Source organism: Motacilla alba, chromosome 4A, assembly GCF_015832195.1.
Source record: "Motacilla alba alba isolate MOTALB_02 chromosome 4A, Motacilla_alba_V1.0_pri, whole genome shotgun sequence".
NCBI classification, from domain to species: Eukaryota; Metazoa; Chordata; class Aves; order Passeriformes; family Motacillidae; genus Motacilla; species Motacilla alba.
Window position 1 is genome coordinate 14,133,307 of NC_052045.1, and position 24,537 is coordinate 14,157,843.

Below are 24,537 nucleotides of genomic sequence, written 5' to 3' on the forward strand. Positions count from 1 at the left end.
GGGCATACCTGCCAGAGCTTTTGGGGCAGCCCAGGGGAGGGGGTGGCCGTGCCCAGGGGAATGTCGCCGTGCTGCTGCTGCCGAGCGTGTTCCGGGGTGCCCCGGTTCGCCGCGGTACGGCAGGGTGGTGCCCGGTGCCTTCCCGGGGCCTCCTCCGCTCGCCGCTCGCAGGCGGCCCCGGGGCGGCGCGGGGCCGGCGGCGGCCGCTGGGCGGCGCCACTCCTCGGGCGGGGCGCGCGCGTGCAGCCGGGCGTGGGAGCGCAGGTGTGCGCGAGCACGCGCGCGGGGGCGGGCAGGGGCGCGCGCGCGCACCGGGGCCGGGACGGGGCCCGGGGGCGCGCCGGTGTGAGCGCGTGCGCCGAGCCTGAGGGCAGGGGGCGAGCAGGGCACAGGCCGCACAGCGGGGAATAAACACCGCACAGCGGGGAATAAACACCGCACAGCGGGGAATAAACACCCGCACAGCGGGGCATAAACACCCGCACAGCGGGGAATAAACACCGCACAGCGGGGAATAAACACCCGCACAGCGGGGCATAAACACCGCACAGCGGGGCACACACCGCACAGCGGGGCATAAACACCCGCACAGCGGGGTACACACCGCACAGCGGGGCACACGCCGCACGGCAGGGCACAGACCCGCACAGCGGGGCACACACCGCACAGCGAGGCACAGGCCGCACAGCAGGGCACAGACCCACACAGTGGGGCACGCACAGCGGGGTATACACTGCACAGCGGGGTACAGTCCTACACAGCGGGGTATAAACACCCGCACAGCGGGGCACACACCCACACAGTGGGGCACGCACAGCAGGGTATACACTGCACAGTGGGGTACAGACCCGCACCGTGGGGCACGCACAGTGGGGCACACGCCGCACAGCGGGGCGCACACGTGCTCAGTGGGGTACACACCCGCACAGCGGGGCGCACACGTGCTCAGTGGGGTACACACCCGCACAGCGGGGCGCACACGTGCTCACACATAGGAGCGTGTCGGCGAGCAGCCGGAAGCGTGTGGAGTGCGAGCTTACGGCTGTGCAGGAGATGCGGGCATACGCACGTCAGTGTGCACAAGTGAGCGTGTACGCACAGATGGATGTGTGCACATACATGTGAGCACACAGCTGAACTCTTACACGGGTGAGTGCATGCACACACCTCTGAGCACGCATGCTCACACAGTTGAACACGTGCCATATGTGTTAACCCATGTGTACAGGGCACAGCTCTATGCTGCTGCACACAAGTGCCAGTGGTGACTGCACGTGCAGGTGAACACACACACAGGGGAACTTATCCTATGTCTGATGTGCACATTTGAATGCATGCACATGTGTGTGTGTTCATAGGGCTGCTTGTGCAAGCCCTTGCATATGGGTAACTGCAGGCACAGGGAAACTGTGCCCCGTGACCCATTCAGAACCCCATTGCCCCTCCATGCAGCTCCAGCTGCTGCCAGGCAGGACTGTCATAGCCCGCGGCATGGTGGCATGGCCGGGTTGCTGGGTACAGGGACCCTCAGTGCTGGATGTGGCCATGGCATGGGGTGTCCTGGGGATCCCTTAGTGAGACTCCAGAGTTGCAAACAGAACTCACAAAGGTGGGGTAGCCCCTGGCCCTGGTGTCTGTCTCCCCATCGTGACGATCTCTCCATTTTACAGATCCTAGATCTGTCCTACAATATCCCATACACCTGAGCTGGGGAAGGATGAGGACATGTCAGGTAGTGATGCTTTAATGAGAGACCCCTGCCACATGTGGGAGATGGGGAATCCTGGAGCATAAAAGTCCAAACCCCATAGTAGGCCCCCCTCACTCCCACAGTCCATTACAGCCCAAAAGGGAAAGCCATGCATTGGGAAGGGAGAAGAGAGCCCTTCCTGTCCCTGCGCTGGGGCAACGTGGCCCTGCAGGAAGGAAGGGGTATGGGGCTCTGCCAGCATGGAGAGCCCAGAGCAGCAGGGGGTGAGAGATGAGCGCAGGGGCCTATGCGACGCTGTGGGATGGAAAGCGAGGCCGGAGCCTCTCTCCCTAGATGTTTGGCAGCACACCCCCCTGTGTGCATGCATGTGTGAGTGCTCCAACACATGGTCCAGGGCATGTTCTATGCAAGCACACTCTGTGGGGTATCTGCATGCATGCACGCACAGAATCACTGAAAGGTTTGGGGTGGGAGGGATCATTGAAGGACATTCTGTCCAACCCTCCCTGCTGTGGGCAGGGTTAGGGTTAGGGTTAGGGTTAGGGTTAGGGTTAGGGTTAGGGTTAGGGCAGGGATCATCTTCCAGGGATGCCGGGTTGCTCCAAGCCCTATCCACCCTGGCATTGAACACTTCCAGAGACAGGCCAGCCACAGCTTCTCTGAGCAACCTGTGCCAGTGCCTCAGCACCCTCATGAGAATGGATTTCCCCTTTCTGTGTAATCCAAACACACCATAAATCACTTTAAAACTGATGCCCCCTTTCCTGTCCATACATGCCCTGTGAAAAACTCTCATTTTGGAACCCCCTTGATATACTGAAATGCTACCTCAAGGTGTTCCTGGAGCCTTGTCTTCTGCAAGCTGAACAGCCCCACATCTCACAGCCTGTTTCCACAGTAGATAATTTTCAGCCCTCAGAGCATCTGTGTGGAGTCCTCTTGACTCACTCTAACAGCAAGCAGCACATCCTCCTTGTGCTGGAGACCCCAGATCCGGAGCCAGCACTCTTGGGTATCTCACCAGAGGGCAGCAGAAGCTCCCTCCCTCATCCTGCTGCCCACCCTGCTGGAGATGCACTCAGGACATGGGGGCTCTCTGGGCTGCCAGCACATTTGTGCACACGTGGAAGTGTGTGTACAACAAAGTGTGTGGCAGCATCTGAGTATCTGCTCGGCCGTGCCTCCGTGTAACGCCACATGCCCATACGGTCGCATGGCAATGGTGCACAGGCTCACCTGTGCGTGGGGTGTGCGTGTGGGTATGTGGCCACGGTGTGAATGCCGACCTGTGCCAGCCGTGTGCCTGCCCTTGTCCATGTGGGGAATGCCCAGATACGCGCACAGAGGCAGGGCGTGTGCTCGCCCATGTGCAGGCGCATCTGTGTGCGTGCACAGGGTGCGTGTGCTTTCCCGTGCCTGGGGCGTGCAGGCATGTGCGGTCTGTGACAGCCTGCGTGGACGGCACACACACATGTGCGGCCGTGACGCCCGTGCATGTGCTGGCCCTGCCCCCGTGGGTGGTGCATGCACAGGTGCACTGCAGCGGTGCATGTGCTGTCCCGTGCCCGTGCACGCACCCGTGTGAGGGGAGCATCCGTTCGCGCCGGTGGAAGCCGCGTCCGCCCGTGCGTGTGCGAGCCCGTGCACACGGGCGTGCGCGGCGGCGGCGCGGCCGGGTGTGCCCGCCGTGCCCGCGGGGGCGGGCAGCGCACACGGGCGTGCACGTGCTCTCCCGTGCCCGCGCGGGTGCCGCACACGGATGCGCGCGGGGGCGCGCGGGTGCCCGCGGTGCCCGCATGCTCGGGGCCGTGCGTGGGCCGCCCGCGCCGCGCAGCAGCGCCCGCCGTGCCGAGCAGGCCGGGGCTTGCGGCAGGGGCAGGGCCGGGGCCGCTTGCGGAGGCACGTCCCGGCGGGGCCGGGGGGCCTGCGGACGGCGGGCCGTGGCCGGAGAAGGAGCGACCTTGCACCGGCGGCGGCGGCGGCTCGGGTCGCGCAAGGTGTGTGCGGGGCGGGGGGCGCTCCGCCTTCTCCCTGCCGGGCGTGCTGCGGGATGCTCGGCGGGGATCCGGCGCCCGGCAGCCCTGGGGCTGGAGGAGGCGATGCGCCCGGGGGGGCGGCGCGGGCCGCAGCGCTGCCCTCGCTCCCTCCCTCTCCTCTCCCCGCAACGCTTGTTGCTGCGCCGAGAGACGGCACCGCGCTCGCCGGCAGCCGCGGGGAAGGGGGAGGGCGCGGCGGAGCCGGCCCGTGGTAGGTGCGTGGGGCCCGGCACGGCGCCGTGGGGTGCCCCCGGCACCCCCGGCCCGGCCACGGCAGCCCTGCTGCCGTCCAGGCTCGCTTGTCGAGGTAGGTGCCCCCCCAGTCCCTCCTCAGCCCTCGGGACCGGCAGGGATGCCGTGGGGACATGGCTTCCCCCGCATGCGGGAACCCCGCGCTCCCCCATCCATCCCAGCCCAGCCGCAGTCACCTGCTCGGGGCTCGCCACCCATGGGCGCTGGAGGTTCGCCCATCCCTTCGCCAGGCGGATGGCGGGGTCCAGCTGCTGCTTTTATGGAGATCTCTGCGCTGTCCCCGGCCACGCAGGGCACCCCAGCGCCTCGGGGGTGGGCAACCAGGAGAAATGGCACAGGCTGCGGGAATGGCTTCCACCCCTCTATGCACCAGTGTACCAATGCCCGAGCATGGGGCAGCCGCAGTCTCCCGTGCCCAGGTCAGGGACAACGTTGGGATGCCAGGTAGGCTGAGGAATAGTTGGAACACTGAAAAAAAGGCAAGGAAGGAAAACTTTGCCTGCAAGGATGCCACCCTGAGTGTCATTTCTGAGCAAGGAAGCGCCATCTCCCTTGATTTCCAGGGCTGCACCTCCCAGCTAGCAGAGTCTTACAGGATGAGGTGCCATTGCATGCCTCTTCTGGGCTTTTCCTCCATTCCTATGTGTCCTTGTCCTCTCAGGGCTGTCATCAGGGGCTGCAGAGCTCTGAGCCAAGCCAGGTCTGAAGATGGCCGAGAAGCTGGTGCCTGGGGACCTGTTCTCGAGGAAGACCCGGGAATCAGTGTCATCCCTGGACTTGGACAAGCTGGCACCCATCTCACCCGAGGCTGGTGGTGAGGAGTCATCCGACAGCGAGGGCGAGCAGGAGGACAGTTCTCACAAGCTCATCCGGAAGGTTTCCACCTCGGGGCAGATGAGAAGCAAGGTCAGGGGTGGGGGATGCTGGCGGTGAGGGGTTGGCTGGGTGTGGGGTCGCTGCTGAGGACAGGGCAGGGGAGTTTACCAGGGTGTAAATCAGTACCAGGTTCTTGCTGCTGGCAGACTTGATGCAGCCACAGCTGGGAGGGTTCTGGCCCCCTGTGTCCTGTGGGAGGGCACACAGAAACATGCAAACCCCACAGTGGTAGTGTCAGCATTGGTCCCATGGGGCTGTGAAGCACGGATTTTATCCCACTATTCAGGAACAGGGTCTCTCCCATACCCAGAGAACCCCTACCACATTGCCTTCATGCTGCATTTGTATCCCCTGGGTTCTCCTTACCTGTCCCTGGAAGAAGAGGACTCTTTTTGGGATGCTCTGTGGATGCTCTGGGGCTCAGATTTAGGGTCGTGACAGTTCTGTAGGCTCCTTGGATCCCACACCCTGCTGCAGGCATTGTGTGTGCAGGGCTTGGTGGGTGGCAAAATGGAACCTGCATCTTTCCTGGTTCCCCAGATCAATTTGGCTGTGCCAGCTCCCCTGCGGGCCCCATTTCCACAGCTCTAGTCCCCAGTGGTGGTTTGCTGGACAGATGACAGATGGGAGCACCTTTGAGGTCAGATGTGACACTCATACTTCCCAGCCACTAGCATGACAGCAGCTGGAGTGTGTGTGTGTGTGTGTGTGTGTGTGTGTGTGTGTGTATCACAGTTTGCTCAGAAAAAGCTATTTTGATAGTACCTACAAAACACGGGGTGTGGTGCCTTTAGCCAAACAGGAGTGTGTGGTCAGAGGTCCCAGGTCAGGACAGTGAAACACAATGCAGGCAGAAATAACCTGGGCCGAATGGCCAGGTGGGATGTGGGGAGAGAAGGAGGTTTGGGGGGGACATTTTGGGGAGGGAGGATGCAGACGCAGTGCTGGGAGGATGCTCTGGATGACATGCTGGTCCTTTGCATCCACCTTTCAGCTGTGGGAAGGAGGTGGCAGAATGAGTCAAGGCAGTGCCTGCAGCGTTGGGCGGCACACGGGGGCTGCTAGAAACCCCCCTGCAGCCAGCTTCCGGTGCCAGCCTCTCCTCAGGGGGGATTTGGTGGCTGTGCTGCTCCAGGGAGAGGGGAGAGCTCTGAAAACACGGCGTAGGAATGTAGTTGTGGAGAAGGGGGCTATCACTGGACTCTGGTGTTGGGTGCTGAGGGTATGAAGGAAGGGGAATGAGGCAGTGTGGGTCTGGTGGCAGTTGTGGGGATGCTTGGGGCTGGGGCAGGCTCCCCTCCTGCTGGCCCTGTCTTGGCTGTTGTGCCAAGCTTGGTGCACTGGCATGAGGTGGGGCAGAGGGCACCTGCTCAAAGGTGTGGAAATTGCATGCTCCCAACCTAGCACTGTTGTTGGGGTTTTTCCACTTGGCAGAAGAGACTTCTGGGGCAAGGGGCATTGAGGGGGCTCTTATGAGTCCCTCTGGCTGCTCAAGGAACATACCTCAATTTTCCCTTCTTTGAAGCAGGCTGGCATGAGCTCTGCCCTCTCCAAGTTGGCTGCCAGGTGGGTGTAGAGGGCTATGCTGGGTGCAGGGTGCTGGGGAGGAGGCATGGTGGGAAGCCAGGCCAGTGGGCAGGATGATGGGGATGCCTAGTTCTGTGTATGAGCCCTCAGCACCCTTCCAGAAGGGCAGCAGCAGCCACTAGAGTTTGCCACGCAGCACCGGCCGTGCTGTGGGGCACAGGGACGTCACAGGGAGCCATCGATGCCAGGAGGTCTGAGGGGAAGGCAGATGGCTGGGCTGTGCCCATGCCCTACAGCAGCAGCACAGGAGCACGAGCATGCTCTGAGCCCCAGCCCAATGGCCAAAGCCCCCCATGCCACCAGCAGGTTCTGGCCTCGCCGCTGGCAGGCTGCACGTGGGGAAAGGCTGACTCCCTGCCTGCTGTGGTTGCTGCCCACATCTGCTTGGCATCAGCAGTTAGCCATGCAGGAGGTCATGCTGTGCAGCATGCCAGGGGAGGCAGGTGGCATGAGGGATGGGCAGGTGGAAATGACATGTCTGGGTTAGCAGCCCATGGAGCTGGGGGAGAGAGTGAGAGCTGGCAGGGGCCTGAGAGTGAGCTGTGTATGCCTCCCCTGCCACCACTGGGTTCAGTGTTTTTCCCAAGGATGCCTTTGCCCTGGTCCAGATGGACAGGATGGCACTTGCCAGCCTGGCGTCTGGTTGGATGGACTCCTTCCTTCCCTACAGAGATGAGGATTTTTGGATGACATTGCTGCTGCCACCCAGGTCAGGCTTACAGCCGTGACATGGCACATGTGCTGCCTGTCACTCCAGCCACAGGCACAGGGTGTGTGCATGGCAGGCACCTTCCTGAGTGACACCCCTGTCTTGACATCCTTGGCACCCAGGTGGGGCTGGGGTAGGGGAGGGAATCATTGCCTGCACCCCAGGGGCAGGTACCTAAAGAACACAGTTTATAAGGGACAGTTCAGTGCCAGGGGGGCAGCTCCTGAGACAACAGGTGGTGGGGGGCTCAGGGCTCACTGTCCTATTTTGGGTCATATGTGGTGGGTGGGGTGCTTGAGAGGGTCTATAGGAGCCTGCCATGTTGGGGGGCTGGGAAAGGTCAGGAACCCCACCCCATCCACACTGACTGGGGAGACCTTGGTCTCTGGTGATGGAAGCAGCTTCTCCCACTCCAGGCTGTTGTCCAGCCCCTGGGACAGAAATAGGCGAGGATCATTTTGGGATCTGTCAAATCCTTCTGATTGCTGCTCCCCAGTCCCAGTGCTTCTGCACTCTGAATGCTCATGCCCCCACATCCCTTCGTCAAGCCTCCACACCAATCACATCCCCCTCACTCCACAGCTCCAGGCTGGAACTGCGGACACCCTATGGGGTGCTTTGTGCCAGCATTGCTGTGGAGGCGGCGAGGTCATTGTGCTCAGTGACAAAAAACAACTGCCAGATGCAGGTGTCCCTGCTGGACTGAAAGGTTCCAGGATGGATGGAGTCTTGCTGACATTCCCCCGCTCCACCCTCAATGCATCTGGGGGCTGCCAGTTTCCTGTACCAGGTTTTAGGTGTGCAAGTGCAGAGTGGGAGGGGGATGTGATGCTGCTTCCTAGCACTGGTCCCCTTGGGGCTGGGCTTGGAGAGAAGGTGAAGGAGAGAGAGGGGCTGCTTCTGGGGGCACCAACGCATTTGAGTTGATGGGGCTGGTGGGTCACATCCTGCCCACGTGCCTGGAGCATTCATTCCCTGGCACTGCCCCAGCACAGGCTCTCCCAGCAGCTGCCTCCCAGAGTGGAGGCACAGAGTGACCCAGCAGTGCTGTTTGCTTCAGCGAGCGACAGGTCCTGGGGTGATTGCAGCAGAGCTGGGAGGGAGAGGCATCAAGGGGGACACAGCGGGGTGCACGCCAGGGATCCGGGGTTGCCCGTGGCATGGGCACAATGTGCATGGCCATGGTGGGCAGGGGTAACCATGGCTTGTCTACTGTTTGGAAAGGGGAATCGTGTTCCCAAATTCCTGATCTTGAGATACATCACAGCTGTTTGGTGGGGCTGAGGGACCCACCAGAATCCTCCCATGGGGCTCAGGGAGGTCAGTGGGGTTACTGGTACCCTTGTCCCTGCTGCAGGTATTGAGCATCCTGCAGGCTCAGGGTGGCCCAGGAATGAGGCAAGCTGTACCTGTGCATATTGGGGTGTTGGGCAGCTGTAGGGGGCCTGGTGCAGTAGTGCTGGAGAGCCAGGCTGTGGGGAAGGCTGCCCACTGAGCGCTAAATCCTGGCCAAAAGATGAACAAAGAAGGTAGAGCTGGCTGGGGCCAGGCCTGGAAACCTTTCTTCTGCAGCAGGAGGGTGGACTGTGGCTCCTGGGCAGGCATCCTCTAGACTTGACACTGGTGGGACACTGGAGCATCTCTCATAGAGAGAGAGAGCCTGGGAGAGCTGGGGCTGTTCAGCCTGGAGGAGAGACTGTAACCAAGGGAGGGTGCAGCAAAGGGGGAACCAGGCTCTTCTCAGTGGTGTCTGCTGATGGACAGAGATGAAAAAATAGGAAATTGCACCTCAACACAAGAAAACACTGTCTGAGACCAGGGAGGCTGGGGTTGCTCTCATTAATCAGGGCTCCCCAAGCTGGTGCCTGGGGTGTGAAGATAGCCCCACTGTCACTAGCCGGATGTTTGTGGGGTTTCTCAAGCACTCTGCCCTCTCCATGCTAACTTTTTCTGTTATGTGAATGTCATTCTTGTCCATCAGCTCTTTCCCACCCCTGCTGGGCAGAGGGGGAAGGCTGTGCCCCCCAGCATTGGGGCACAAGGTGCAGGGGTGAGCAAGTAAAGGTTGGGCTGATGTGGGATGCTTGTTAGCACGATGGGGGACCACTGTGGTGGTAGATAGGGAAACATGACCTCATTTCTAAAAAGCAGCTGCTGGATAATGTGCTGTAGGGGGGTTGTCTTTCTTCTGGGGGCTCCTTTCCTCATTCCTCTCCTCCTGTTAATTGTCTGTCACCTTTCAATGGTCTTGTGGGCACAATGTGATGGCTTGTCAGGACTGGTGCTGGAATCTCCTTTTGAGCATCCACCCAGCACGGGGAAGGGATATTGTGGTTGGTCCTGCAGTGGCAGAAAGCTCCATCCTCTGGGAGCAGCTGAGCCTGTGGGGCCGTAGCACCTGTCAGGCACCGAGCCCCCTGACTGCCCAGTCCCGGAAGAGCTCTGCTGTGTCACAAAGCTTGATAAGGTTTCCAACTGACTCCAGCCTGTGGGGTGCCTAGCAGCTGGTGGAAGCCCTGCAGCTGGGCTGTTTGAGGTCTGCCAGCTTTCCTCTGCTGTCCTGGTGCCTGCTGGCTCAGCTGGAGGATGAGCTCTTATGCAGCTGGACCCCGGCTCGTGCCCAGTGGGCTGCTGCACTTGGAGCAGGAGGGTGGCTGCCTGGAATGATGCTGGTGCAATGCAGGTTGGTGTGTTGACAAGTTATCCTCTTTCCCTTCTCCTCCTACCGGGTGAGGCATCGTGTGGTCACAGAGACAAGTATATCCCTTCAGGAGTGGTGTAGGGTGGCCAGCTGTGTGGGCAGCTAGTGTGGTGCTCACGAGCTGTATGCTACGGCATTCCTGGGTAACAACCTTCCTGGCTCTTCTCCAGGCACTCCTTTGCTGTCCAAGCTGATCCCAGCAGGAAAACCCTCCTGCCCCAGCTGTGTTCAGAGCTGGCTGCACAATGGGCTCTTCCCAGGAATGGTGGCAGCAGAGCCAGGAGAGTGGGGTAACAGAACGAAGCAGCATCCTGGGGCTCTGCATTAGGGCTGGAGGAAGGGCTGGCATTTCAGGTTGCAGCCTGACCTGGAAGAATCCCTGGACTGCGGTTCAAGCCCACTGCTTGTGCCGAGCACACATGCAGCCTGTGGCATGATGGCCTCTGGGAACCAGCCCAGTCCTGGCACAGCACGTGGCTGGCCATCCTCCAGGGCCATTTTTACCTGTGTCCCCTCTGAGGCTCCGCTGCCACTGCCACTTCAGCTGCATCTGACCTGGAGGTGGTAGTATGTCTGCAGATGCTGTATGGTTTCATTCTTGCCTTTCCCTTCCTGCCCTGTGCCTCTGGGATCCCCCCAGTGCTGGTGCTGAGTCCCCTGGGCTGGAGGGAGCAGGGAGGGACCTTGGCATGGGGCAGTGGAGTGCTGGGACAGAGCCCTACAGGGGAGCTGGCCTCTGGCTGATTGCTGGGCAGGTTGTATATGGCTCTGGGTGTGCTGCCTCGATTGCTGAGGTGACACCAGCTCTGGCTTTGCTGAGGCTCCCTGCAGTGCTGCCTGGGGCTTTCCAGAAAGAAAAGCTGTGGCTGGGGTGAGTGGAGGGGCTTGGGTTTGTTTTGGGGTGTGGGAGGCACACTGTGCTTTACAGCTGCGCAGTGACCCGTGCAGAGCTCCCGGCCCAGTGAGCCGGCGCTCCCATTGTCCCCAAAACTTTCCGGGAAGAAGAGGCAGTCCCTGTGCTGCAGGTGCTCAGCTCCAGCTCTTTTGAGCTCTAGGGTACCTAATAGCCACTCCCTATACAATTGTGGTGACCCTGGTGCTCTGGACAGGGCTTTGGGCAGCTAGCCCAGCAGGGGTTATGCCACCCTGGCACGGCCTGTCTGCCCTTGCCATCGTCACCCTTTTCCTGTTTGCAGAGAGGAAACACTGGGCTCACCCAGCAGCGCTGCTGCAGCGTGGCTCCCCGCTGTGTGGCTGGGCCTGCTGCTGGCCTTGGCCATCAGGTGCCTCTCAGGTGTCCTCCTGTTGCTCATTCCAAAAGCAGGGGTCTAAAACCATGGAGCCACTTGGGAGCTGCTCCCTGCCCCAACAGCTGGAGCAGGTGCTCCTGGCTGAGACCCATGGTCAAAAAATGAGGTAGGTGGGTGGCTTACCACAGTGAGATCCCAAAACTGCCCTCCGGCACCCCAGACTTGTGTGCCTGCCCAGGCAGCGTGGGACAGCTGGACTCCAGGGCTTATTTTGGAAAGGGAACCTGCCTTATTTTCCCCAGGGAGGGGTTGTCTGGCCCCATGTGGGCACCAATGGAACCTGTACCACATGGCATCACACGCCAGGGATGATGGAGCCTGGGTAGGCAGCTGCTTACCTGAGGAGTTGTGCAGCAAAATGCTGCACATGGTGACACAGATGGCTTGGGCTTTGATGCCCAAAGCAGCCCACAAGCATGGGCGTGGGGAGAGGTGGTCCCTGAACTTCTCTGTACCAATTTTGCCTCCCTTTGTTGGGATGGATAGGGATTAGTCTGCACTGGTGGAAAATTGAGGCACAGTCCCCCCAGCCATGGTATTGGAAGTGTTGTGGTGAAGGGTGGGAGAGCTCTCATGGGTGTTGTGCTGAAGGTGGGAGAGTCTGCCTTTCAGAGCAGCTGCATCCTGTCCCTGGGAGGGCCAGGACTGTGACATCTTGGGGCTGGGTGATGACTTTTTGCTGCTGTCAGGAGCTGCTGCTGGGGGAGTTTCGGCTCTGACCCTCCTTTGCGGGAGTGGGTGCCACCCTCCCAGGCAGCCTGTCCTTGCTGTATCCTGCCACCCACGTGGCCCTGGAGCCAGGCAGAGTGCCCATGCCCAGCTGGCTCCAGCCCCTGCTGTCATAGCCCTGAGGCGCCGTCATGGACCCGCCCCTTCTTCCTTCTCCGTGTCATCCTTTTCTCCTGATGTCCCCCCGCCCTTCACTGTCACACAGCTCCTAACACCGCTCCTCGCTGTCACACACCGCCCGTCCTTTGGCACAGCAGCGATGACTGCAGCAAACACGGGCCCTGTGCCTGATGAGTGCAGCCAGGTGCGGTGGATGTGGTGCTTGGGGCTGGATCCCCCCCGGCTATGGCAGGACACTGGCTTGTCCCCTCCTGGTGTGGGACAAGGACTGCAAGTGTGCATGATTTGTGTGTGGACCTGAGGTCACAGCTGGACCCCACTGGAAGGATCCCTCTGCGCTCTCGCAGCTGAGAGGCCAGGAGAAGGATGATGTGTGCCCCAGGGTGCTGGCACTGGGGACACCTGGGCTGTTTGAACCTGCACCGACATTCCGAGGCATCATGGTGATTGATTGCCCGCAGCCAAACTCTGCACCAGTCCTGGAGAGTGATAAAGGCTTAAAATATCCCTCTTCAAACTCCAAGCTGGAAGAGAGCAGGGAACACCGTGGTGGGTGCCCCAGGGAGGTTCAGGAGGCTTACGCATTAGGACAGTTGAGGTTCAGGGAGCACCCCAGGAGGGGTTTTAGCTTCTTTGTGAAGGCTTCTGCTATTCCTGGTGCTTTGGCCATCTGGTTCAGACCCGCGGGGCACTAGATTAAGGCTGAGACCCGGGGCTGGTGTGTTTGCAGGCTGATGGGTGCCTGGCTGCCACCTCCTGCAGCACATGGGTTGGCACAGGAGTGCAGAGCCCCAGGGCCGTGCTTCCCTCGCTGTGCCCTCATGCCCAGTGCTAATTTGCCGTTAAATGTGGCTTGTCATCATGTGCCTGGATTGGATACAACCACTGTGGCAGCTAATTGCAGAGAAGCAGCTGAACAGAGCTGCCGGTGGTGTTTAAAGAAGATACAATCAAAGATGAGGCAGTGCCAGAGCATCTCTGCCGCCTCTTTCAGGCTCATAGCCATGTTGCAAACACTAATTAATTGAGTCTTGTAAACACCACTGCGAGAAGGGTAAATATTGGCAGGTGCTGTGTTTCAGGGAGGGCAGAGGACAGGCAGCCAGGTTGCAGTGATGCACTGTGCTCCAGGGGATGCTCTGCCTGCTGAGCGCTACCCTCAGCCCCGGGTTGTCCTCTCCGGGGGCTGTGGGGGCAAGGCAGAGCTGGCTGCACTCCGGCTCTGCTCTCCAAACCGGCTGGGGCCGCAGTGCCCAGGTAATGCCACTTTGAAGATGCAGCTGGTATCTCTGGGGCACTAGTGTCCTCTTAAAGGAAACTCTCCTGGCTCCAGTTCTGCCCTTGGCTTCTAGGGAGTGGCAGCAGGGTGAGGATCTCCAGGCACTACCCTGGGGATGGAGAGCATCAACAGTGGAGCCTCTGCACTGCTGGAGACCTGCATCTTCTAGCCCTGCCATGCCCAGCAGCATCCTTCCAGAGCACAGGCAGCGCTCGGTGCCCAGTGCCCGGGAGATGGTAGGCAGGGAACATAATTTGCCCTGCTACATGCAGCAGAGAGTGAGCCCCAGAATGTCCAATCTGTGCTCCTGGGGACCCGGGGACTGGTGTCACAGGGGAAAATGGTGGCTTTGGTGATCCTGGGGGGGCTGTGGGAGCTCAGGACACTGTGGTCTCTGCAGAAGAGCGTAAAGGAGGGGCTGTTGCTGAAGCAGACGAGCTCCTTCCAGAGGTGGAAGAGACGATACTTCAAGCTGCGAGGCAGGACACTTTATTATGCTAAGGATGCCAAGGTAGGCTGGAGGGTGCTTCCAACATGCCCAGTTGGGGGGGACCTGAGCCTGCCAGCCCAGGAGGGGACAGAGATCCCTGCCTGGTGAACTGGGCTCTGGTTCCTCCCTTGCAGTCCCTGATCTTTGATGAGGTGGACCTGTCTGATGCCAGCGTGGCCGAGACCAGCACCAAGAACATCAACAACAGTTTCACGGTGAGGGAGATGTGGGGCTACCTACTGCACCTGTGGAGACCTCGGAACCATGTGGGGAGGCACTACAGACCTCCCTCATCCCCCCAGAGCCATGGAGCACTCCATAGCATGGCCTCCTGCTGCTCGAGCTGGCACTGGTGTGCCAGAGATTGCTGGGGTCTGTGCTGGGTTCTGGCTGGCCTGGCAGTGGCCTCGTGAGAGAACGTGGGGATGGTGGCTGTTGCAGGTGATCACGCCGTTCAGGAAGCTCATTTTATGTGCGGAGAACCGGAAGGAGATGGAGGACTGGATCACGGCCTTGAAATCTGTCCAGAAGTGGGAGATCCATGAGGTGACGTGGGCAGGGTGCTGTATGGATCCGTATTTCTGTGTGGAGTGTGTTTCCCTCTGCGTGCCTTTGATTGCCAGACAAGAGCTGTTGCCCTTGGCATAGCCCCACAAGGAGGACGGGAGTTGGGCTGGGGGGACTTGGGACCAGGAGGGAGGGAGTGCCGGCTGAGGGTGCCAGGCACTGATGGGGCAGGGCTGTGCCTCCAGGCCACACAGTTCAACATGGAGCACTTCTCGGGCATGCACAACTGGTACGCCTGCTCCCACGCCCGCCCCACCTTCTGCAATGTGTGCCGCGAAGCTCTTCCAGGGGTCACCTCCCATGGCCTCTCCTGTGAAGGTCAGTGCTGATTGTCCTGCTGGGAGGTGGGCAGGGCTTGGGATCAGGGCAGGGCAGCCTCTCAAGGCTGGGCCGGAGCAGGAGGCGTGCAGGGTGATGCCCGCTGCCCAGATGCAGAGGGGTTTGGGACCAGGGATGTGCATGCCGTGGGGACCTTCCCTGCTCCTCACTGCTCCCCCCTCATGCAGTCTGCAAGTTCAAGGCACACAAGCGCTGTGCCGTCAGAGCCACAAACAACTGCAAGTGGACGACTCTGGCTTCCATCGGCATTGAAATCATCGAGGATGAGGATGGGGTAAGCAGGGGAGTCCCTGTCAGGGATCCTGGCAGGACAGATCCTCCATCAGAACTAGCTTTGCTGTGCCCAGATCAGGAAGCTGGAAGAAACTGTAGCTGTCCCCTGCACTGTGTGGCCTCTGGGCTTGGCTCTGCAGGGGCATAGCTTGGGGACACCTCCTCTGGAGCCCTGTATCAGGATCCCTTTTTGCTGTTTGAGTGGGGCCATCTCCAGACATTTTCTGGGGATACATCTGCCCTGCCTCTCATGCTGATGGCTTCCAGCCGCCGGGTGGGCAGGGATGAGAGGATATGGGAGGGGTCCCAGACGCACCTTGCCCTGCTGCATGGCACCACCTCCACGGTGCTTGGGGAAAGAGGTGGCCTGTGATCTTTCCCTCGAGTGTGCAGGATGCTATTGGTAGCTGCTCTTCTCTGCAGGTGGCCATGCCCCACCAGTGGCTGGAGGGGAACTTGCCCGTCAGTGCACGCTGTGCTGTCTGCGACCGGACCTGTGGCAGTGTCCGGAGGCTGCAGGACTGGCGGTGTCTCTGGTGCAAGGCCATTGTAAGGATATACCCATCCCTGTCCCACCCCTTTCCCGGCACAGACAGCGCTGCCCCTCCCGTGTGCATCTCTGGGAAAGCTGATGCTGAGGCTTTGGTGCTGCGTCCCCCAGCTCTGCTTATGCAGGTGTTCCTGTGTTCCCAGGTTCACAGTGCCTGCAAGGAGCTCCTTGGCAAGAGGTGCCCCCTGGGCCAGTACAAAGTGTCCATCATCCCGCCAACTGCCTTGAACAGCATCGATTCTGATGGTGAGCTGTGGAGGGCACAGGGCTGGTCTGGTGGGGGGACAGGCTCTTTGGGATAGGGCTCTGAGCTCTCTGAGGTCTTCTGGAGGCTTTGACTTGTTGCACGGTGCCTGTTTTGTGGGCAGCAGGAACACCACCTTCAGTAGACTCCAGAGTCAATGCCCCTCCCTTAGTTGAAGGCTGCTTGTTGCCTTGCACTCTGTTTCAGGGATTGGTCGTATTCTGTGGGCTTTGGGGTGGCATTTCTTGCCCGCATGTGGCTTTAGCTGCTCCTGCCAGGTCACCACTTGCAGTGGCCGAGGACATGGTGCCTCTGTGCTTAGATCAGCAATGCCAACCCTATACCCCCGAGGTGGGCTGTCCTCTGTTGCACCTCAAAGGTTCAGCATCTCTCAAGGCAGGATAAAGCTCTTGCTTGGGTTATTTCTCAGTGTCTGAAGCTCAGCTGTTTTTTTGGTAGTGCAGAGCACAGCTTTACCGTGGCACAGGACACTGCAGGGAGAAGCCATGTGGAGCGTGGGGGGACCCCCCCAGCTGTCTCCTTCTCCTGAGGGGCCCAGCTGGCCTCCGCTGAGCAAAATCTGTTCTTCTCCTCCGGATATTTCTTTCTTCATTCTTTAATGCTTTTCACCACTCAGCTCAGCCGGTGGCTCATTTGCCTCTTGTTACTCATTGGGATGCTGTCAGGGAAACCATCACGCGGCTGCTCCTCAGCTCCTGAGCCTCGGCTGCTGGTGGCTGATCCCTGGCAGCGTCTCTGCCCTGTCCCTCTCCAGCAGCCCAGCCATCCGTGGCTGTGACTGTTGCCCACCCGACTGGGAACAGCTTAGCGAGGCCTCAGTCCCCCCTTGTCCTGCCACGCTGTCCTGCTGCAGCGTGACAGTCCTGCTGGCAGCAAGCTTTTCCGCTGCAGCCCACGCTCTGACTCAGCAGCTCCCAGTGCTTTGTGCTGCCGCTCTGCTCTGCTCAGCTGGGCTGCGAGTGGAGATGGAGCAGTGGCCAGGCAAGGAGGGGGGGGCTGTGGGGTTGTTGCCCCCACGCTCCTGCTGTGCTGGGGGTGCTGGGTTCCTGGTCGCAGCCCATGGGGCTCTAAGGGCAGTAGCCGTGGGGCTGGTGCCAGTGGCATGATGGCTGATATGGTCCCTGCTGCAGCATTGCTTGGTCTGCCAAGGGAAGAAGCCTGCAGACACCAGCCAGGGAACTGGGATGGCCAAGATGTGCCTGAGGCAGGTGCAGCCTCTGGGCCAGCTGTCAATCCTGCTCTGCCTTGGGCACATTTCTTTCCCCATCTCATTCTTTAAAAGCATAGTGCTTCCTCTTCCCTCTGCCCCTCACCATGCCCCGCACATCCCCAGCACTGCCCCTCCTGCCCCGGCACCCCACAGGTTGGGCTTGGCACACATGGAGTGTCCATACTCTGCTCTCCTGAAGTGTGTGTGGGGTGTGAGAGCTGGGGCTCATGTGTTTGGGCTTACTGCAGGTTTCTGGAAAGCCACCTGCCCCTCGACCTGCTCCAGCCCTCTCCTGGCCTTTGTCAACTCCAAGAGTGGGGACAACCAGGGTGTCAAGTTTCTGCGCAAGTTCAAGCAGTTCCTCAACCCAGCCCAAGTCTTTGACCTCATGAATGGGGGCCCACACCTGGGGTAAGCCTGAGCACCCTGGAATTGCCTTGGTGGGATCCCAGTGGGCACCTGGCACAGCACCTAGTCCCTCTCTCCTTGCCCCCCACCCAGGCTGCGCCTCTTCCAGAAGTTCTCCACCTTCAGAATCCTGGTGTGTGGTGGAGATGGCAGCGTGGGTTGGGTGCTCTCCGAGATCGATGCCCTTGGCCTCCACAAGCAGGTGAGTTGGGAGTGCCTGGCATCACTAGTGCAGGCTGGCACCGTCCCCAGCACTGGCACGCTCGGTGTGCCCCAGGTGCTGCCAAGCAATGGGCACAGCAGAGTTGGGGGTGTCACAGGTACCCTTGGGGGCTGCTCTGAGCCCCCCCCCCCCTCTGTCTCCCTCCTGCAGTGTCAGCTGGGTGTCCTGCCGCTGGGGACTGGTAATGACCTTGCACGGGTCCTGGGCTGGGGCAGCCTATGTGACGATGACACTCAGCTGCTGCAGATCCTGGAGAAGCTGGAAAGGGCCACCACCAAGATGCTGGACCGGTGAGCAGGGCATGGAACACATGCCTCTGTGTTCCCCGCTACCCTGGCATCTCTTGGGAAGCCTGTCCCAGTTCCTTGCCTGTCCCTGTGCTAGGGGGCCAGGAGATGGCAAACAGCCGTGGTCTCTGTTTGGCAGGTGGAGTGTGCTTACCTATGAGGCCCCCAAGCAGTCCCCCTCAGCCCTGAAGGAGGAGGAAAATGGGGACTCCAACATCCAGGTGGGAACTGTTGGCATCTGGGGGCTTGAGATGGGGAGGGCAGGCTGGAGGGCAGGTTCCTTTCAACCCAGTTCAGGGACACACAGGGAGGGATGGCACAGGAAGAGGTTATTCTGGGGATCCCTGGGGACTGGGGCTCTGAGGGGGCTGGAGTTGGCTGCATGCAATGAATTGAGCCCGGCAGGTCTCAGCCTGGCACGTGCAGTTGGGAGAGGAAGAAAGTGAGGTAGAGCTAGCCTGCCACTGGCCAGCTGCTTTGGACTCTTCTGTGTGCTCCTGTTCAGCCCTTTGCCTCAGTTTCCCTCCTGATGTGACTGACCTCCCCTCTGCCCAGCAGCATGGGCATGGCTACCCTCAGTGGTGGGGAGTGGGCTGAATAAGGGCTGATCATCCCCATTTCAAGGCTGGCTGGGCCTTGAGCGGGGCACATGGCGAGGTGGCAGGTGTCCAGCTGTCTCCACCTGTGTCCCCCAGGTCCAGATCTCCCATTACGCGGACTCTGTTGCCTTCCACCTGGCCAAGATCCTGGAGTCAGACAAGCACTCGGTGGTGATCTCCTCTGCAAAGTAAGGAGGGGGCTCTTGATGGGGGTGCCAGGAGCCCCTTTTGCTGGGCTGGGGCCTGTCCTCAGGACCACTGCACCCCCCTCAGCCAGGCTGTCCCAACTGGCCGCCAGCAGTTGCCAGCTGTGCTGGTGCCTGGCAGATAATCCTGGTGCTGGCCCTCTGGAGCAGCAGGTGTTATCCCAACAGGTGCCCTGGCTGGCATCTGTTCTCGCTGGCCGTGCTGTGCCCCTCTTGACCTCCAGCCACTCCCTTGGCAGGTTCCTCTGTGGCACTGTCAATGACTTTGTGACTGAAGTTGGGCGGGCTTACAAGAGGGCGACGGAGAACAAGCAGGAGGCTGAGCTGATGGCACGGAAGGTGTGTTGCAGGGGAGCTGGAGGGTTGGGTCAGGCTGGTGGGACAGCCCACGAGCTGGGGAAGGGCTGCTCCGCAGGCCTATGCCCTTGTTGAGCAGGTATTGGGGTGTGCCGTGCTTGGGGTACCCAGGCACGGGGTGTCCAGGTGCCTGGGGGTATCCAGGCACTCATAGTGCCCAGGGAAGCACCCAGCACTGGTGGGGGGCAGCAGCTTGTGCCAGGTGCTGAGTGGGGTAGGTGTCCCACAGTGCGCCATGCTGAACGAAAAGCTGGACTCGTTGGTGCGGGAGCTGAATGAGGAAGCTCAGGCCATCATGGTCCCTGAAGAAATGGCACAGGCCACCCATGCTGATGTCAAAGACCAGGAGAAAGCTGGCAGCTTCAATCCCAACCCCCAGCCTCGCATCTTCAAATCCAAGGAGCAGCTCATGCTGCGGGCAAACAGCCTGAAGAAAGCCCTGCGGCAAATCATTGAGCAGACAGAGAAAGGTGAGGGAGTGGTGGGAGCTGACAGCTTCCCTGGTGCTGCAGCAGCCTGGCAGAGGGGTTGGTGCTGGACCCATGCCTGTGTTCTCCCCTGGGATCCCTGGGATGGCAGCAGTGGCCCCACCCTGGGCCCTTCCTGGCACGAACCCACAGGGCTGACACGCGGAGGGGCTGCAGGGCTGCACACACTCCTGTCATGCCCCTCTTTGTATCCAGCTGTGGATGAGCAGAACAAGCAGACCCAAGCCTACCAGGGCAGTGTGGGCCCCAGCAAGGACAGCTCAGAGGAGTTCAGCAAGGAGGAGGAGAAGCTCAGTAAGATGCCAGCTGGGCTTGTGACATTTTGTGGGGGCATGGGGGTGAGCTGTGGCATGGGCTCAGGGTGAGAACCCATGTGACAGCTGACAGCTGAACCCATGTGACAGCCCTGTCACCCTGGCCAGGCTCCCGGCGGGTGACGGTGACCTCTGCGTCTTCCTCCATCATCCTGGACCGGCCAGACACCTTTGGCAGCTTGCAGTTCCCTGAAGACCCCAGCACACTGTGAGTCAGCTGTTCTGCCTGCCCCGGAGACCGTGGCCCACTCTTGCTGCCCAGGAGCAGAGCTGGTACCATGCTGCCCCTTTGAGGAGGCTGCTGCCCCCCAGTGTGGCATCGCTGCTACCAGGCCCTCCCTGGCCAAGCCGTGCCCATGCTGGGGGAGCCTGCCTGTGCACGGTGTGGGAGCTCTGGCTGATGCTTCGAGCTCGGCGTTCCCACCTGCAGGCGGGTCCTGGCTGTGCCATGGGTGTTCTGCCATGGTGACTGATGGAAACTAGCAGCCGTCCCTGCTAGTTTTGGTCAGGCTTCCCAGTGCCAGCCGCTCTGCTCCAGTGGGTGCTCTGCTCCAGTGGGGGACACCGCGTCCCCTGCTGCCAACCCAGAGTCACCCATGTGCAGCTGCTGCTCAACCTGCTTTCCCTCTTTGCTGATTTCAGGCACTTCTCGGAGAAATGTGTCATGAATAACTACTTTGGCATCGGCCTGGATGCAAAGATCTCCCTGGAGTTCAACAACAAACGCGATGAGCACCCCAAGAAGTGCAGGTTGGCTGGAACCCCTAGATTTCCCCCAGGAAAAAACATGTAGCCCCGGCTTTCCAATGCCATCGAGTTGCTGGGAGCCATAGGGGTGTCTCAGTCCTACTGTGTTGGAGATCCTTCCTGCAGCAGATCTTGTACCTGCACCCATTGCTGGGATGAGCACCCCTTGGTGGCAGGCTGCAAACACCCCAGAAAGGGTGAAGACGTGAGGACTCGGTGGGATTTAATTGCTGTGCACCTGGAGAGAGGGACAGTGCCATGCTGGCATGGAAGGAGCAAAGTCTGGGTGCAACATGCTGCACCTTTGGCTTTTCTGGGAGGTAGCAAGAATTGAGGAAACTAAGGTGGGCCCAGCAGTCCAGGACTGTTCAGCACAGTGCCCCAGGAAGGGTGTGGAGCCTGTGACAGGCAGTGGGGAGCCCACAGCCCCTCATCTGTTCCACTTTGCCCCACAGCAGCCGCACCAAGAACATGATGTGGTATGGGGTGCTCGGCACCAAGGAGCTCCTGCAGCGCACCTACAAGAACCTGGAGCAGCGGGTGCAGCTGGAGGTATAGGGCTGGGAGAGCAGGGAAAGGGTGGGAGGGGCAGCCTTACAGCAGCCCCCCAGGCTTAGCCCTCTCTTGCAGTGTGACGGGGTGCCTATCTCACTGCCCAGCCTGCAGGGCATTGCTGTCCTCAACATCCCCAGCTATGCCGGGGGCATCAACTTCTGGGGAGGCACCAAGGAGGACAATGTGAGTGCCAGTGCCATGAGATGAGTTGGGTGGCGCGATGTCCTTTCCCCAGTTCTGAGATGCCCCAGGGCTCGGGTGGCCCTGCCTTGGGCACACACAGGGAAAATGGAAGTCTTCACGCGTAGTGGTCCTCTACAGAACTTTGGGGCTCCATCCTTCGATGACAAGAAGCTGGAGGTGGTGGCAGTCTTTGGCAGCATCCAGATGGCCGTGTCACGGGTCATCAACCTCCAGCACCATCGCATTGCACAGGTAGGGGTGAGGTACCCTGCAGGACCACAGCTAATGCCTGAACGCATTTGGGGCGGCAGTGGAGCCTGAGCAGTGTGGCTCTGCTCAGCCTGGCAGCTGGTGATGCCAGCCCTGGGCTGTCTGCCCCACAGTGCCGCGTGGTGAAGATCACCATCCGGGGCGACGAGGGTGTCCCTGTGCAGGTGGATGGAGAGGCCTGGATCCAGCCACCAGGCATCATCAAAATCCAGCACAAGAACAGAGCCCAGATGCTGACAAGGGACCGGGTGAGATTGAGGTGCTCAGCAAGACCATGCTGGGACACGGGGAGGTATGACCGTCTCAGAGGGGCCATGTCTGTCCCCCGCAGGCATTTGAAAGCACCCTCAAGTCTTGGGAGGACAAGCAGAAAGGGGAGAGCTACCGAGCGGCCACACGGCCACGGCTCAGCTCCCAGCAGTCCATGGAGTACCTGACCGAGGAGGAGAGCAGCCTCTTGCAGCAGGTCTCACGGGTTGCTGAGACCCTCATTGCCAGGTCAGACTGTGGGAAGGGGAATATAGTGGGCACAGGGAAGGGGGAATTGTGCTGTGGCCATGCAGAGGTGCCTGCCCAGCCCAGGGGAGCCCTGGCAGTTCCAGCCCCTGTCACCCGCAGGATCCATGAGGCAGCCAAGGCTCACAAAGCCATGGAGCAGGAGCTGGCGCATGCAGTCAATGCCAGCTCCCTGGCCCTGAGTGAAGCCCTCTCCCACAAAGCTGCTGGCACCTCAGAGGTGAGCGGGGACGGGGAGTGTAAGGCAGCCTTTCCCCAGGTCCCATGGGGCCCTGCCGCTCAAGGGGTTCCCCTCTGTGCCCCAGTTTCTCAGCAGGAATATGGCTGTGGAGATGGTGCTGAGCATTAAAGAGCTGTGGGCTGAGACCAGGGCGTTCCTGGAAGGGAAGACGGTGAGTGAGGGACAGAAAAGCACCTAAAGCCCCTCAAGGCCGCTACCTCTGGGGGTGGCAGCAGGGTTGGGTATGATCCCTGTCCCCCACAGCTGGACTCGCCGCAGGAGGAGGAGGCGCTTCAGGGCCCCCTGAGCGTGCTGGGCCAGGAGCTGCAGCGGCTGCTGGACATCCACTGGCTGGGCCCTATTGCCCACCCTGCTGAGGAGGTGGGTGCACAGGGGCTGGGTCTGGCACAGCCCAGCCTCAGGGAGGGCTAGCGTCTCACCAAGCCTGGCTTCTCACAGGAAGGTGCCAGCAAGGGCAGCTTTAAGCTTCGCCTCAACATCCCCAAGCCCAGGAAGGAGAAGGACAAGCTGCAGAAGCAGAAGGCCAACAGTGCGCTCCCAGGTAAAGTGAGCAGTGTGCCAGGGAGAGACAGGTGCTGCAGTCCATGCTAGAAAGATGCCCTCTGTGCTGACCTATCCTTCAGTCTCCTTCCTGGGAATGCTGGGGAAGCATCCTCAGGAAGGGGGAACCTGGCTGCCTGGGGATGGCACCCTTGTCACCAAGAGCCCCTTAAAGCTTTTTCTGATATCAGACCTGCAGAGCACCCCAACCCCGTAACTCCTTGGCTAGGGGCAGAAGGGGGCTCTGGTACAGCTCAGACCTTTGGGTAAGTCCCTTGTCCACAGCTGGGGGTGTGGTTGAGGGGGAGTGCTCTGTAAGTAAGCCAAGGAGAGGAGAGAGCTCTGCAGCCTGAGCAGGCTGTGGCCTCCGGCCCTGCTGGAGTCAGGGGTGGGAGGGGGTTGCTGTCTGCTGACCACAGGCTGCCATCACTGCTGCCTGCGCTGCTGCGTCCCACTGCCTCCACAGGCCCCAGCAGTCAACCACTGTGGTTTTTCTCCCTGCTAGCAGACAAGTGGGGCTCCGAGGAGGTGGCAGCTTGGCTGGAAACGCTTGGTTTAGGGGAATACAGAGACATTTTTGTCCGGCATGACATCCAGGGCTCGGAGTTGATTCTGCTGGAGAGGAGAGACCTTAAGGTACAACCCCCTTGTGCCTCCTGAGGGACCCCCAGCCCTGGGAAGCATGGTGTCCTCCATCCCTCCTCTCCCTATCCCTCCTGGGGCCCTACATCCGAGTCCCCAAAGTTGAGCTTGTCCAGCTTCTGCACAGGGGCGGGGAAGCAGGGGAGGAGGGTGGCCTTGGTCCTCCAGCTTGCAGGGCTCCACACACCTGTCCAAAGCAGGACCAGCAGCACCCGACCCTCACCTGCATTCAGGCATGGGGATGTGCTTTCAAGAGGAGAGTGGGCTTCAAGCAAGCACTATGCTCTAGCAAGGGAGAGCATGGGGACCTGGGCTGTGCCTCATCCTCCACCCTGTGGCTTGTCTACCAGCAAGGGCCAAGAGTTGCCCCTGCAAATGCATCACCTCCTGTTTCTCTTTCCTGCAGGACCTGGGGATCACCAAAGTGGGCCATATGAAGAGGATCCTTCAGGCCATTAAGGAACTCGGCAACCTGCCCTAGGCTGACAGCAGAGCAGCAGCCCAGTCCAGGTGCTGGGTGGGTGCTGCCTCCAGGGAACAGGGGTTGGGTAGGGGAACAGGTCCCTGCCCTTGCCCCATATGTATGGAGCCCCCCCTGCTTGCCTCGCTTTAACTCTGTCCCCGGTGACCCTGGAGCCACTGCTTCTCCCCCAGCCTATGGGGCTGGAGGCACTGAAGCAGAGGTCCACCCTGATAGGTGTGTGGTCTGACCGCCAGTCCCACCCCATCAGGGTCACTGTAGGAACTGGGGCCACCCTCTGTGTGCTCAAGCTGGAGCCAAAGCAAAGTTTCCCCTTCCCCACGTGGGTATTTATGCTGTAAATATTTGGAGAGAAGATATTCACTGCTGCTGCTCGCGTACTGTCATTACTAAGGGGAAGGTGGGGAGGAGGGAATTGAGAATACCTTTCCAGCCTTCACCCCTGAGCTTCCTGCTCCCCACCAGTCACTGTGCTC

General features: G+C 60.4%; 1 protein-coding gene across 3 annotated transcripts; it reads left to right on the forward strand.

Moving 5' to 3' along the window:
- Positions 1–3,570: 3,570 nt before the first annotated feature.
- On the forward strand, positions 3,571–24,433 carry DGKK (diacylglycerol kinase kappa). Of its 3 annotated transcripts, none has more exons than XM_038122781.1 (30): positions 3,571–3,708; positions 4,661–4,905; positions 13,711–13,821; positions 13,935–14,015; positions 14,242–14,346; positions 14,553–14,685; positions 14,874–14,980; positions 15,403–15,528; positions 15,673–15,775; positions 17,253–17,415; positions 17,506–17,614; positions 17,786–17,925; positions 18,062–18,143; positions 18,618–18,709; positions 18,967–19,066; positions 19,314–19,554; positions 19,768–19,866; positions 19,995–20,094; positions 20,529–20,636; positions 21,089–21,185; positions 21,264–21,371; positions 21,510–21,623; positions 21,755–21,889; positions 21,973–22,139; positions 22,260–22,377; positions 22,463–22,549; positions 22,642–22,758; positions 22,837–22,939; positions 23,447–23,574; positions 23,987–24,433. In XM_038122781.1, the coding sequence occupies exons 2-30, from the start codon at positions 4,708–4,710 to the stop codon at positions 24,059–24,061; spliced, it is 3,447 nt and encodes a 1,148-aa protein (XP_037978709.1). In that variant the 5' UTR covers positions 3,571–3,708; positions 4,661–4,707; the 3' UTR covers positions 24,062–24,433. The 3 variants fall into 3 exon arrangements, with proteins under 3 accessions (XP_037978709.1, XP_037978708.1, XP_037978711.1); XM_038122780.1 differs by having other exon boundaries at positions 23,444–23,574; positions 23,987–24,431; XM_038122783.1 differs by having other exon boundaries at positions 21,092–21,185; positions 23,444–23,574; positions 23,987–24,431.
- The last annotated feature ends 104 nt before the right edge of the window (positions 24,434–24,537 follow it).

Coding starts and splice junctions, on each gene's coding strand:
- DGKK (XM_038122780.1), top strand. CDS start 4,708: ATGGCCGAGAAGCTGGTGCCTGGGGACCTGTTCTCGAGGAAGACCCGG. Junction 14,016..14,241: donor ACATCAACAACAGTTTCACG/GTGAGGGAGATG, acceptor TGGCTGTTGCAG/GTGATCACGCCGTTCAGGAA. Junction 14,981..15,402: donor TCATCGAGGATGAGGATGGG/GTAAGCAGGGGA, acceptor TCTTCTCTGCAG/GTGGCCATGCCCCACCAGTG.